The sequence below is a fragment of the Puntigrus tetrazona genome, unplaced genomic scaffold, assembly GCF_018831695.1.
Source record: "Puntigrus tetrazona isolate hp1 unplaced genomic scaffold, ASM1883169v1 S000000006, whole genome shotgun sequence".
Taxonomy (NCBI): Eukaryota; Metazoa; Chordata; class Actinopteri; order Cypriniformes; family Cyprinidae; genus Puntigrus; species Puntigrus tetrazona.
The window spans coordinates 810845-826316 of NW_025047686.1; the positions used below are offsets into that span (position 1 = coordinate 810845).

The 15472-nt window shown below is 36.9% G+C and overlaps 1 protein-coding gene, 1 long non-coding RNA gene and 1 pseudogene across 2 annotated transcripts in view; 1 reads left to right on the top strand and 2 right to left on the bottom strand.

Moving 5' to 3' along the window:
• The first annotated feature begins 2520 nt into the window (after positions 1–2520).
• Positions 2521–10056, top strand: LOC122332174 (annotated as a pseudogene).
• Positions 10057–10218: 162 nt separating this feature from the next.
• On the bottom strand, positions 10219–10758 carry LOC122332177. The gene is made up of 2 exons (XR_006248459.1): positions 10716–10758; positions 10219–10404 (listed from the first exon to the last, which is right to left on the bottom strand). It is a non-coding gene; the product is annotated as an uncharacterized LOC122332177 (long non-coding RNA).
• Positions 10759–13481: 2723 nt separating this feature from the next.
• Positions 13482–15472, bottom strand: part of LOC122332190 (leucine-rich PPR motif-containing protein, mitochondrial-like) — a 23469-nt gene continuing 21478 nt past the window's right edge. Inside the window, 3 exon segments of the mRNA XM_043229486.1 lie at positions 13482–13642; positions 14202–14378; positions 14466–14667. Coding sequence (XP_043085421.1) covers positions 13482–13642; positions 14202–14378; positions 14466–14667 — 540 coding nt within the window.

The window sequence follows — 15472 nt, forward strand, 5'->3', positions numbered from 1 at the left end:
TCACTTTTTTGTGGTGGCTGTGGGTGTTCATTTTGAAACCGAGGATGTTTTGCGGGATGGACCCATGTACGTGCTGTGGTGCCTTTAAGTCGAAAAAGAGGTTTGCTAATGCCAGATGCCCTCAGCCCAGGATACAGTTGATAAACTCGGCTATGTGAGACCACTGCAGCCCCTGGTATGGGGTTATGGATCATCACTGGGTTTATTTGAGGATATATTTGACTGATGAATGCGTGTGGATCATGTTTTAAAGAGTTGCTTCATTACTACATAACCTGCGTGGAAAGGATTGAAGCTTGTTGGCTTTTTGCACCTTCCCTCCCTCCTCACGTGCGCTGACTGACCTTTAGGTAGAACCTCGGACTCGACTCGGCTTCGTTTCGCAGGTTATCACTTGAGTGGTTGTCAAAAGCTTTTTAATCCTGCTGTTTCAGAGAATTTAGAATATATAGAGATAAATATATATATAAATTCATATATATTTTAATTTTTTTCCCAAGTTTGACGTTCTTTGTGGCTTAACGTGTGAAGCAATAGAGTTGTGTTGGTGGCGCCCGATGAGCGTGCCACGTTGTGTGAATACTTTAGACACACTGGGATTGTTGATGTACTTGTGTGACCCAGCCACCCGAGGACTGTGGGTGAATTTTGGCTAAAAGGGATTGTAAGTACCCACCAAAGCCACGCAGCTTTTCTCAGCTTCCCTTTGTATTATATCTCTCGGTCTTCTCTCACTTTCACAATGCAGATGTGAACTTGCAGCAACCTGCCTTTCTTCTTCTTCTTTTTTTTCTTTTTTCCTTCAGAGTATATTGTAAAGTGGTGTTTTGTTTTGGTTGCCGATCACGAAAAATACTAGCTTTGTGATGAACTCACAAGTTATTTTCTGATTCATCATGCAAGTGTAATGTTGGTTTTGCTCAGATATATTTTCAGCGGTCCATGGACTTAAGTACTCAGAGCCTGAAAGGTGATATTGAGCAGAACAATAAAGAAATAAAGGAAAAAGCAGTCTTGCGGTTTTGTTTAATCACACTGGAAACAACCTAATGGCTGAGAGAAAACCCATTTTGATTAAGCAGTAGTTGAATGTATTGTATGCACGTTTATAGCTTGTTCTGGCCAAGAGATGCCCATTTGGACAGGAAAAGATTGTCTGACCGAAATGTAAAGCAACCAGATGGAGATTGATCTGTTTTGCATGCAATGGCATTGCAATAATAGACAAGTTATTTTAAATTACGGTGTTCTCAGTGAAAATTTACTCATGTAACACTCAAAAATACGTATAGATGTTGCGACCTGTATTTCTAAAGTAAACAAAGCTGAATATACAGTGCTGATTTACTTAATGTAATGTACTATTGCTACAAATCTGAGCTTATTTGAAGGTTTTGAGCTCTCTACCCCAGCAAAAGTTGGCAAAAGTAGTGATTTTTTTTTTTTTTTTAGCAACGCACTCATTGTATCGACCTTACCCTCATAAACATGGCTTTGTTTTTAAGTGACTAAAAAAGTATTGTAGGTTAGATTAGTGCTTATTAGATGTGTTTTAAAAGAAGAGCTGGATTAACAGCTGTTCATTCAAATTAAAATCAAATCAAATTATAAAATCAAGTTGCAGTTTACATACTAATGCTTGACAAGCTACATTACTTTTTGTACTTTTTGGATTTTATTTTGTTTAGATTGAATCAGATTACATCTGTCATTGAGGTGGTTCCCTAAGGTACAAATATTGTTATAACTTATTTAAAATGGCACATATAAGTAAAGTTTACCTTTTGAAATGATATTTCACCAGGGATATATATATTTTTTTTAATATTATGTTAATAGGAGTTTGCCAGCCAATTTAATGTAGTAAAATTCCTAATTATTTTTTTCTTTTCTTTTCTTTGCTTCATTTTTAATTTTATATTTTAATTTTGATTTTAAGGTGTAGCATTTTAGCATTTAGCATTTTGTAGCTCTTATCGTTTCTTAAAATATTTGCAGAAATCATTAATATTGCCAGTTTAATTTCAATTACTGATTTTAAAAAAAAATAACCGCTTGATTATTAGATAAATCTCTGTATTTTTGGTGATTATTATTAGTTCAAATATATATTTAAAAAGATTAGGTCTTTGCAGTTAACACTAGTTGCATTTACAAGAGTCTTAATTTGTTCGTTCTTGTAGAGATCTGATTACCTGATTATCTGTGAACTGGGAAAATAAAGGGTTGTTTGTAAGGTAAAGTTTTGCCAGCCAATGTGTGATGAAGTGGAATAACTAGTTTGCTAATTAATGTTTTATATATTGGATATATGCTGGACTTTTATACCCAGAGGGGTGTAAGAGTCCTGTGTACAGATGTCCGTAACACTAAAACATTGTAAACTGTCACTTTGTTGCAAGGACAATGCTAAGATGAGTTACCTGACTTTCCACTAATGCGTAGCCAAGGCAGTGTGTGATTGGTCCTGCTAATCTCTGCCACATTCCTCTGGGAGGGTTTTATTGTGTGTTGAGAGGGATGGAGACAGAATGAGTGTTGTGCACTATGGACTTGTGAATGCCTCTATTTAACAGGGCTCCTGCCGTGTCAGCTCTCACAAGTGTTGTTCCTTGGGACCGAAAGAAGCAAGAAAGATGAGTTCGACCAAAATCACCAACATCGATGCGGTGGAGCTGCAAGAAGGCGTCTCAAACGCAGCCTTTCATGAGGATGATGAGGACGCATCGATCTCTCAGCAGGCCACGAGCGTGCCCATCATCGGGCCGGAGGAGAACGAGTACACTCAGATCAAGCCGTATGCTGGGATGCCCAAAGAGGTCCTGATGTTATACTCCAGCAAAGCTTGCTACCGCATACCACGAGAGATCGTTTTCTGGCTGATCATCATATGCACGCTGGCCCTTATTACCATGACCATTACGATCGTGGCGCTGTCACCTCGATGCATGAGCTGGTGGCAGCTGTCTCCGGTCTATCAGGTTTATCCACGATCATTCAAAGATTCAAATGATGACGGTGTTGGAGATCTCAAAGGTAATGTTTGATCCTTAAGGTAATAGGATTTGAGTCTGCAGAATAGAATGTGTGTTATTTTGATTTTAAAGGTTTCACTTAATTGCTTTTTAAAAATTTGTAATTTTTATGTGAAATGTTTTAGTAATTTTAGCCCTTGTTTCATGAATGTTCCAAGTCAACATTACACATTTTCATCTTATATTAATATTTTATTACAGTTGCCAATCAGCATTGATTGGGCAATCAACATTAATTTACACACAGACATATAAATATATAAATACATGATGTAAATACTTTTGAAATATCCTGTGTGTGTATGTGTATATATGTATGTGTATATATATATGTGTGTGTGTATATATATATATATATATATATATGTGTGTGTGTGTGTGTGTGTATATATATATATATATATATATATGTGTGTGTGTGTGTATATATATATATATATATATATATATATATATATATATATATGTGTGTGTGTGTGTGTGTATATATATATATATATATATATGTGTGTGTGTGTGTGTGTGTGTATATATATATATATATATATATATATATATATATATATATATATATATATATATATATATATATATGTATATATATATATATATATATATATATATATATGTGTGTGTGTGTGTGTGTGTGTGTGTGTATATATATATATGTACATATACACACACACACTGTACTTGGTATGTTTACATACAAATGACCTAATCAAGAAAACAATTATTAGTAAATTACATTAATCTGTAAGTTATTCTGTAAATCTTATGTAATATATGTGAACCATGTATTTTTGTCATTTTGAGAAGTACCAATGTACCTATATATATCCTAGTGTGCAAAAAAATTACTTTTATTCAATATACTTTTTTTTTACAACAACCTGGAAACTTTAAACATTACGTGAAGAAAATTGGCCTAAAACGGCAAACAAAACAAAAAGGACAGGAAAAAGTTAGTGTATCAAGCTGCCTTGAAAAACAATTCTCTTTTCAGTAGCGGAGAGTTCTCTCCAGCTGTAGCGTTATTTGAGAAGTGAGTGTATTGATGGCTTGGACAGACACACAAAAGCCATGTTTTTCCCTTCATAATGGTTCTGTATTGCAGCATATTTAGTTTCAAGCAAGAGGAGGAGGTTGTTTAATTGCTCTTATGTAATGGGCGAAATTGCATCTACATGCCATAAAGTACATAAAACTGATTTTACAGCAGTACATTACAGAACAATTAGTATTTTACTTTGAAACATGTCCACACAAAGCAAACCCAGCGAAGAAGGCAAAACACCAGCTTATCTTCTACAAGAGATGTATAATACCTTTATAGACCCTCCAAACGTTCACATTTAGACCTTAAAAGATTGAAATCATTATAAAGGTTAGCTTGATCAAGATAAATGAATTGTATTGCTGAATATCGTATACGGATCAAAGGTGCAAACGTTGTAGATAACAGTTTTATAAATCCCTGTTTGGCTTCAGGAATCAAGGAGAAACTGAGTCATTTTGAGTACCTTAACATTAAAGCGGTCTGGATCAGTCCTTTCTACAAGTCTCCCATGAGGGACTTTGGATATGACGTGGAGGACTTCAGGGAGATCGATCCCATCTTTGGGACCATGGAAGACTTTGACGACCTCCTGGCAAGCATGCATGATAAAGGTGGACATGATATATATATATATATATATATAATGAATATTTCAGTCAAAATTGTCACCAACCAGCAAAGTGTAACACATTGACTTAGTCTGTACTGTCATCAGTTTTTGCCGTGTTTATGACTATAGTTTTAGCATATTATGGGCTTTATAGGTAACGATTAACAGTTTTATATAACGTTATAACGCTATTATTACATTGTCATATCACTATAAAATGCTATGTGTGATAAAGGCTTTGTGTTTTGGCCCAGGGCTAAAGCTGATCATGGACTACATCCCGAACCACACCAGCGACAAACACATCTGGTTCCAACATAGCCGTAATGGTACAGAGCCCTATAAAGACTACTACATCTGGGTTAACTGCACACGAGACAAACCTCCAAACAACTGGGTATAAAGGTTCAAAAAAGTGAATAGTTACAGCGGCTGCTTGCCTGTAATGCTCGCCCGTTACATCCATTCCGTACCGTTGTGCACCACATACTATTGTACGAGATGAATGAAAGTAGTTCTAGAGCTCAGTGGTTGAGTATAGTGTCGCGCTGTTTGATTTGTCAGGTGAGCGTCTTTGGGAATTCCCACCTGGGAGTATGATGAGGTGCGACAGCAGTGCTATTTCCATCAGTTCCTCAAGGAGCAGCCTGACCTGAACTTCCGTAACCCTCGAGTCATAGAGGAGATGACGGTAAGCTTGCAGACGACTGCGTGACTGTGAATACTGTGCAGACCTTTACACAGTGCGGGGAAAAAGAGCAACAAGCAGCAGAAGCTTTAAACTCGATTAGATGTGATTGCGTCTTGTTTTAAATGTTTAAGCTTGAGCTTAAGCGCAAAAACATTTTCCCATGACTTTTAGGAGCGCTTTACTTGCATGACTGTTCTAGGCCTGGAAATCAGTTTTCAAATTCCTCGTATTTGCAGCTTTTTCGGGACTGTGGTAATAAAAATAATAGCGAATAATAACTATGGCAATGTATATAGTTAAGATGTATAATTGACCGCTTTAAAAATTACTAACGCTCATTTTAAATTGCAATATGTAGTATGTATAATTTATAATCTGTAATCTATCTAGCAGTCTCTATTCTAATTCTATTCTTTAAAAAATTGCCCTTTGGCTTTTAAAAATAAATAAAACTAACAATAGCTTCTTTTTTTTTCTATTTATTGCTTTATTATACATTTATTATACAATTAACAAAAATACCTCTAACACTAGTTTTCTCTATTCTTTTTCTATCTGATTTCTTATTATATAATAATAATAATATTAATAGTAGTAAAATCTTGTACTACGTTAAGCTGAGATGGGTTATAGCACTTAAGTACCATTGCTCTTTGTTGATTTTGATTGCTTCCATTGTCCTCATTTATCAGTGGCTTTCAATTAAAGAGTCTGTATTATATTACTAAATGTAATATAATAAATGTCACTTTTGAAATGAATGTTTGTATGTTGCTTGGGGAATGTGAGAATAAGAGAGTATTAAGAAAGTGGGTGACTGTGAATGAATTATTTACGTAAGGGGGCTTTAGACCACCTGAGCATGGAGTTAACACCTCATTAAACACACACACACAAAACTGAACAAAGTGTCTTATTCTGACTCTATAAAGTAACCATTGTGAAACTACCAAGTTATGCATGCGCTTACGAAAAAAAGAACATACTTTTGTATTTCATTTACACATAAGAAAAATAGCACGTATCAATTTTAGAAAAGTGAACCGTGTTCATCATTATGTCAAGACTTCACATTTTAGGAGGAATAACCTTTAGCTGCAAGCTCTTGAACAAAATGTCTTTTCACGCAGGTCCACCATAACATATAATGTTTCACTTCAAACCTGGACCCTCTTTGATCTTTGTTCCACATCTGTCTAATAGGACATAATCCATTTCTGGCTGAAGAAGGGGGTGGATGGGTTCCGCATGGACGCTGTGAAACACATGCTTGAGGCCACGCATTTGAGAAATGAACCCCAGGTCGACCCAGACCAAGATCCAGTAAGCCAGACAATTATTGCGAATGTGCACACGCTCAGCTTCACACACTTATTTATTGAAGCCCTCCATCTGCTAGAGACAGAAATGTTCTTCGAATTTATTCAGAAGGAGTCGTATTACTGTTCTTTGTTCTCACAATGTCATTTAGGGATTACTAGTACATACTTCTGTGGATTTGCTGGCAAGTCATTCCCATTATCCTAATTCCAGACGATTTCAAAGCCATTGAAGGTCTAGGGAATGCCGCTGAACGACTCCATGGTCCTGGCCGCTTTTTTTTAGTGATTTGTCTTTCTGGTCCTCATGGACTTGTTAGAATTAACTTGGAGGAATGTTCCGGCTTCAAAACAAGTTCAAACTGATCATGTGTGACGTGTTGATTACCATAGGAAATCATTTTCGTTCATCCCTCGGTTTGCGAGAACGCGTCAAAATTGCGTTTAATGTACTCGCAATGGAGGTCTATGGGGCAAGACATTTCAAGTCGCTTGTGTTTCTGTAAAATCATTAAATATTTCAAGCACACGTTTTTTTTTAGCAGTATAAGTTGTCCTTTTTAGTGGAATGACCGCTAGACTAATTAAATGAAAGTCTGCTTTCCAGCATAATACCTGTTCGAATATTTCCTTCGCTTCTTTTCCTGTTGTATGCCTTTCCGCACCCCATAGACTTCTATTGCGAGCACATGACACTTTTTTCTTGTTTGCTGAGGAACGGGTTGAATACGCTAGCGCTCAACTCTCTTATGTTCACCAAGGCTGTATTTATTCAATCAAAAATACAGTAAAAGCTATTTCTATTTCGTCATTTATTCCTGTGACGGCAAAGCTGAACTTTCGGCGCAGCATTGCCCCAGTCTTCAGTGTCACATGATCCTTCAGAAATCAAGCTCTCAAGATACTCTATCATTAAACTGCTTTAATAAATAGACTGCTCGAAATAAGAGGAAATGTTTTATCATTATAAATGCTTTTCTAAAACTGGTCGACTGAATGCTAAGTATTCATTCATTAAAAACTAGTGTTTACCGCATTTAGTAATAAATCGAATGAGATGTTGCTTGCAGTAGCACTGCCAGTGTGACTAACAGCAGTACTCTTCTGTTTTTCGTCCTTCAGTCGACTGTGGACACGGAGTTTGAGCTGTACCATGACTACACCTACACACAACCGGGCTTGCATGAGATCCTGACGGAGTGGAGGAAAGAGCTGGACGCCTACAGCAGAGAGCCCGGCCGCTACAGGTATCCTCACTTCCTCTTCTTCATCCGCACACGCGTTTAGTTTCTCTCTCGTAAATGGCTTTTTTATTTTCCTCTTACCAATCAGGTTCATGGTCACAGAATGTTACGATTATGAAGAAATAGATAAAACCATGAGGTACTACGGCACAAGCTATGTCACTGAAAGCGACTTCCCTTTAACTTCTATCTCCTGTACCTTCCCGATGGTCTGTCAGGAACACAAGCCAAGCGCTTGTCAATTTATGGATGTCAAACATGCCAAAGGGAAAATGGCCAAACTGGGTGGTGAGTGACCGTATACCTGTCCGTTAAGAATGAGGCGGAACACTAAATGGACAAAATTTGTTTGCCCCTTTGGATGGTCAATTTTGCAAATTGATACAATTTGTTGAGTTTGTCACGCGTGCATAAAAGCACGCTTTTGTACATCTTATAGCTGGGAAACCACGACAAAGCCACGTGATAGGCTCAAGCGCTGGTAGGGAATATATACGCAGTTATGAACATGCTGTTGTTAACGCTGCCTGGAACTCCCACAACATACTACGGAGAAGAGATCGGCATGGTGAACGTAAATGTATCTGTAATTCAGGATCCTTTTGGACAGCATGATCCAGTAAGTCAAATGGACTTTTTAAGTAATAGTGATATTTCTAGTGCTGTCCAAAGGTTAATTGTGATTAATCGCATCCAAAATAAGTGTTTTTGTTTACATAATAGATTTGTTATAAATGTATAAAAGAATTATATAAATATATACATGGAAAAACAGGGAAATAATTTAAAAATATATTCTATATGTGTGTGTATTTATCATAAATATACACAATACACAAACATGTAAACAAAAATTTGTATTTTGAATACAATTAATCAGGATTAACAGTTTGACAGTACTATATTTTAAAACATTCAAATGTAGCATTTCTATTCAGTACATGCATGTGCTTATATTCATATATACACTTTACACGTGTAAACAAAAACTAAAAAATATATATTTTGAATGCAGTTAATTGCAATTAATAGTTTGACAGCACTAATAAAATGTAATAATAAAGCATCACTTATGATCACCAGGGCTGTATTTATTTGATGAATAAAATTATTTGAGAAAAATATATGCAGCCATGTTGATCATTTACACTGTAAATGTTAAACAATATTCTTTATTTTACAATTTTTTTAACTTTTGAAATACTTCAATTTAAAAATACATTTTTATCAATGTATCATTTTTATCAAGGATTTATTGATGAATGGAAAGTTCACAATAAAAGCATTTATTTATAATAGAAGTCTTTTGTAACATTCTAAATATATTTCAAATATATCCGTTTGATCATCTTGCAATGCATTATTTTTAAAAATAACTTTTTTTTTTTTTTTTTTTTTTTTTTTTTAAATCTAGAGCAACAGTCGTGACCCGCAGCTAACCCCAATGCAGTGGGATGATAAGCTCAATGCTGGTTTTAGCAACAATGAAAGTGGCACATGGCTAGACATAGCTCCAGACTACAGAACCGCCAATGTGGAGGTTCGTTGATTCAGGCTGCTGCTGACGAGAAGGTGTGTGTTAAAACATGGAAATCTCTAATCCCGGTTCATATTGTTCTCTCCAGCTTCAGCAGGCTGATCCACACTCCACCATCTCACAGTATCGTGCTCTGAGTTTGCTCCGAGGCGCTGAGCTGGCCCTGTCCCGTGGCTGGTTCTGCTTCGTCTGGAGCGATGTCAACGTGTTTGCCTATTTGCGCGAGCTGGACGGGCTCAACAAAGCCTTCCTGGTGATTCTCAACTTCGGCAAGGATGCTACGACAGACTTGTCTTCGGTTACTGAGTTGCCAGAAACTCTTACTGTGCATTTAAGCACAGTGCCAATAAGTCAAGGGACGTTCCCTAAATCTAGCATTTCAACATCTCAAGGGCAAGGACTGCTCCTGGAATATTCCACCAATCAGCGCTTTCACCCGAATCATGTAGCTGAGTGCTATGTTTCTGAGAAAGCCTGCTACTTGCCTGAACTAGATATTTTGTACAATTGTTGAAGATACCAAACGACACAGTTGACAAACAATAAAGGCTATCTTTGTATTGGTGGTGTCATGCTGGCTAGTCCCGCCCACTTTGAAATCTCACCGGTACAAAATCTCACTTGCTGTGAATAATGTGCGTCGCTTGTTTTCAGCAAGTTGCCTGGCAATGCAGAATCTTTTTGTCTGATGAACTTTTATTCAAAAGAAAATAACTAGCATCCACGTAACAAAATAAATGTTTGGTTTATTAAGAAAAATCAGCAAAGCTTTTTGTCTGGTGGTTTTTCCACGCATTCACAATTTAGTTTTGTGTTTTATGAGACTTGCCAGTTACTTTTAGTCTCCGTCGAGTTTTTGGATGATCTAGTCCAAGTTCTGTGTAAAGAAAGGCTAACTGTTTGGCCCTCTGCGAGAGAGAAAAAAAAAAATCATAAAGCAGTAAACATAAGCTGTTATATTTTCACTAGCAGCATTCTAGCAATAGTACAATATAAGTTAATGTGTGACCCCAAACTCTGAGAGAAAGAGAGAAACAGTATCTCTATCATGCTAAAATGCACTTTTACATGATTATAAAGTTTATATAATAGCAACCTTAATGATTACTTCAAAGCTTTTAAACAGCCAGCATGCTTTAATGTGGTAACGTTGGAAGAAGGCAATTTAACAATTCGGTCTGAAAAGGTGAGGTATGAATATAATAGAGTGTTTATGTACCTCATTCAAGGACGGATGAAAATCCTCAGGGCCAAAGTGATCCTCCTGGCTGCAGGTCCAGAATGACAGCTGGTTGAACAAGTCCATTACAGAAGCACAGGTGAACAGGTGTATTTTTAAACTGAACATAAGTTACTTCAGCTACCGATGCCTTTTCATGTACCGCTTAGTTGAACACAAGATATTTTGGAGAATACTTGTATCATAACAGTTGTGGGAAGCCAGTGACTTCCAGAATATGGAGAAAAATGGTTTGGAAGTTAAGGTTACCAACATTTTTCAAAATATCTGAGGGGGAATAAATCATGAAAGAAATACAATTTCTAGGTGAACCATCTAAAAATGTTTACATGACATGTCGAGTCTTTGAGTGTATATGATTTAAAAAAAAAGTTTAAGTTTTCATTTCCTTGTGTGTAAAACAGTACTATTTATAAACTATTATTAATTGTTTTAAATGAGTTTTTAGCTTTAATTTCAGTCATTTCATGTGATGGTCCCTTCCACATGTTTTTCATCGCTTCTATTTACCTTCAGTTTATTTGAATTACTTCAGTTAATTTTTACCGATTTAATTTAGCTCTCCTGGCAACGTTATCCATTTACGTTTTAAAATGTTACCTAAAAAAACCCCCAAATCAACAACACTGGTGACTTTAATAAGGAAAAGGTTACTAAAGCAGCTTTAAATAAATGTAAGCAGCCAAAAATGCTTTGGGGGTAGATAAATAAAAAGAAACTGAAGCAGACTAGTTCATGTTTGTCATGAGGCCAAAGGCACTGAATATGTAAGACTAGACTGACAATATCCAAGCGCAATCCGGCACACTGGCTCTCCATCACAACACCTGGGCATCACATCCAGCACTTTAAAGTCAACGCTCTTGAAACAGAGTGGATGATGAGAGGCTGCCATGTAGGTGGACTTGGCCCACTCCTTTGCCTGGCTGCCTTATTTCCCCACGGTGATGGGATCTCTCTGAAGTGAAGCTGAGTATAAAAATCATATGCCTAATCCTTAAAACTCTGTCATCTGCCTTCTTATCTGCAGCGCGGCTGCCGGTGTCTCTCTCCATCCCGCATGTTTCACAAGCCTTCTCCTGACCTTGGCACAGCCCATTGTATTGTTCCTTATCTCCTTGCCTGATAGACTATCTCATAAACATGTTAATCGTCTGAGCTGGCAGCGTGTGTGATCAGCGTTTTATCTCCTGGAGAGGAATGGGAGAGATTAGAGGAACTTTGTTTTTTTTTGCTTTTTTTTTTTGCTTTGTGTAGGTGTGTGCGCGTGTAAAATAAAGATAATTAATGGCACACAGATGGGAGAGGAAGTCCGACTGAAGGGGTCTGACTGAGATGTGCTGACAGCGTCTCTCACGGAGCAGCTCACACACAAGGTGACCTCAGGTTGATATGGAGAGGAATCGCCCACATCACCTGTTTCCAGATCAGTGCTCTTCTCTCCTGAGGAGAGAGTGTAAGTGCTTTCTCTTAAGCCCAGGGGTTTATTTGAGAGCTGGGATTACAGCCAGTGACCTCAAGTTCATTTCCATTATACTTCACTTGGTTTAGAAGACGTTTTAATACCGGAGCTGCAATGTTTTGATAATATGCTTCACTTTGTGGGCTAAAAAGATTAGATACACGCATCAAGTATACCAATGTTAAATTAATATCACTTCCATTAATCTAGGTTGTTCTGTCTAGTTGATAGTAGATAGTTGTTTATAAAAACCCCATTATGATTGTAGATACATTTACATTATTGTATAGTGGTGCACCACTCAAGGCTGTGCTTTAGATTGTTTCTTAACGGTCCACTTTGTGCCCAATAAACCTCTTACTCATAGGCTAAAATGGCTTAATTTTTTTTGTGCTACTAGAGTATTAAAAGTGCAAAGATGTTTAAAAAGACCTAACGGAGCATTTATACACTCACCGTTAGCGCTTCACCTGAGTGGTACACATTTGGATGGCTCTCTTTAGTCTTTCCACATACTTGACGGCACTTGTGATAAAGGAACTCTACGGTCCTCTGAGTATGCAGTGATCAGCATGGATGGGTAAAGCTGCAAGAAAGTAAGAAAGAAGAAACCGTTAATAAATGACTCCTGAATAATGAGACACGCACTGCACGCCATTAATCTAAAGGTTGGGCAAATAAGGTTTTAAAAATCTTCTCACACTCACCAAAAACTGCATTTATTTGATCAAAAATGCTGTAAAATATTACTGCAACTTAAAATTGCTGTTTTGCATTTTAATATATTTTAAAATATAATTTAGTCCAGTGAAACATTTATTATTATCAATGCTGAAAACTTTTCAGAATGTTGAATAAAAAGTTCAAATTAAAACAGAACTCTTTTTAAACATTTTAAATGCAATGTGACTTGATCAATTTAATGCTTCGTTGTTAAATAAGAGTATTTATTTTTTTTTTTCCAAATCCTACTGAGCCCAAACCTTTGAAAGGTAGACGCCTGAGTAATTTACCTGAGGTATAATGTTGTGGACAGGGACAGTAAGAGGCAATGTTGTCCCTGTGTTCTCTTATACTGGGGTCTCCCACACTCCCTCTCTCCAGTAAGCGGCAGGGAAGGTCTTGCATTGTGTCGAGAACATCCAGAAAAGGTGCCTGCAGAGAATTACAACTTCATGTAACTATGACAATAAGCCTCAAGGACCCTGTACCTCATGTGCTAATGATCCACCTGTAGAATCACAGCTCTAAGAAGCTGTGGGTTATGGCTGCACAGCGCCCTGCTAGGACAGCTCCAGCACTGCGAGCGGCGAGGGCGGTAAGAGCAGGCCGGACACTCCCAAACGATGAAGAGTCTGAACGCAAGCAGCAAGATCTTCCACTCCTCCGCTTCTGTAGCACAGAACCCGCTTGATGCCACGCTTAGACCCCGCCACCACCACCCCTGCCCCGTTAAGCAAACACAAAACACACGTATAAAGATGCCTTTCCAATGGCTTAGTTTGGTATTAAGTATTTTAGCTTACACTGCTGTTCAAAAATATTTAGATCTGTATTATTTAAATGCATTAATAGTTTTATTCAGATGCATTAGACAGGTCAAAAATCTATTTCAAATAAATGCTTTGCTTTTGAACTTTTTATTCATCAAATAGTCTTGAAAAAATGTATCATGCTTCCACAAAAAATATTAAGCCGCATATTAATATAGTAAGAAGAAAGACTGGGCATCTTAGAATGATTTCTGAAAGATCATGTGACATTAAAGACCGGAGTAATGATGCTGAAAATTTAAGCTGCGCTATCAATTAATTAAATTTTCAATTATATTAAAATAGAGAGCAGTTCTTCTAAAGCATAATGATATAATGCGCTTTTTGATCAAATAAATAGCCTTGCTGATCATATAAGATTCATTTCAATATTAAAACAAGTCGCATCTGACTCGACTTTTGAACAGTTTTGTACCCATGAAAAACATGATTAGGGTTGTAGTTCAGTACCTGACGGGCAGTAGGCCAGAGCCCAGCCAGCCCTCCAGAAGCAGTCTCTTCTCCGGACAGAAGGCCATACTGAGATCAACACCATAAGCTCCATATACATGCAGGAGCAGTGGAGCCTTGTGCAGCTCAGATAACGCTGGCGCAGTGGAGGAGAGTCAAAGGCACCATTGTACCATCCTAAAACACATCGGGATATTATGGCTATTAAAGCAAAATGGGCGGCTTTTTGTAACGGTGCTTAAGACTTCTCACATATAAAATGACCGATACTACTGACTGGCTGCCTGCAGGCGCAGGTTATGTTAAACTCAGTGAGGGACATGTTCTTAGTGTTGTCCTCTGTTACGAGAGCTTTTGTTCTCTGGGGGAGTAGAGGTAGTACTGGTGGGTGCACTGGAGAGGAGATGAGGAGCCAAATGACCTCTCTGTCCACAGCTCCAACATCGCGTGGTGATACATCAGCAGGCTCCAGTGAGAGAAGTTAACAACAAAACACAAACATGTGTGTCCGTATATTTGGGATCCCACTTTGGACCGTGGTCATAGATCAAGTTAAGATATTCTATAGGTCTTTTCAAATGATATGCTGTATGTCAATTCAATAAGTGATTCATTTCTAAATAAATATGACTATACTTCATCATTCAATATCACTATCATATCAATATCATTTTCAATGTTTTTTTTTAAGTGTTTTGTGTTTGCCAAGGCTTAATTTAGTTGATAAAACAAATAATACTGTGAAATATTACAAAGTAAAATAAGTAGATATATTATTACATATTATAAAAATGTAATTCTCATAATGGTAACACGCCCAATGTCATTTAGATCTTTCAAAATCATTCTGATTTAATATATATGAAATATTTCTTATCATTATCTATGATAATGTTGAGCTGAAAACAGTTGTGCTGCTTAATATTTTAAATGATTTGATGTATAGAAAAGAACAGTATTTATTTGAAAAAATGTGTAACATTATTACTGTCTGCGCTTCATTTTCAATCAACAGTTACTCAAAACTTGGAATGCTGGGAGTAGGTATTTATATATTCAGATTTAACGATACACATACCAAATTAAAATGTCATGCAAAAAAACATAACTTTTAAAATCATTTTCAGTTGTGCTACACAACAAACGTGATTTACTTAATACGTAAAAGACATGATCTGATTTTAAAAATACACTCTAAATAGGTTTCTTAAACTCAAAATCATTATGTAACACACAATTTAGGCTGTTGTGTATGTGACTGTGATTCATGT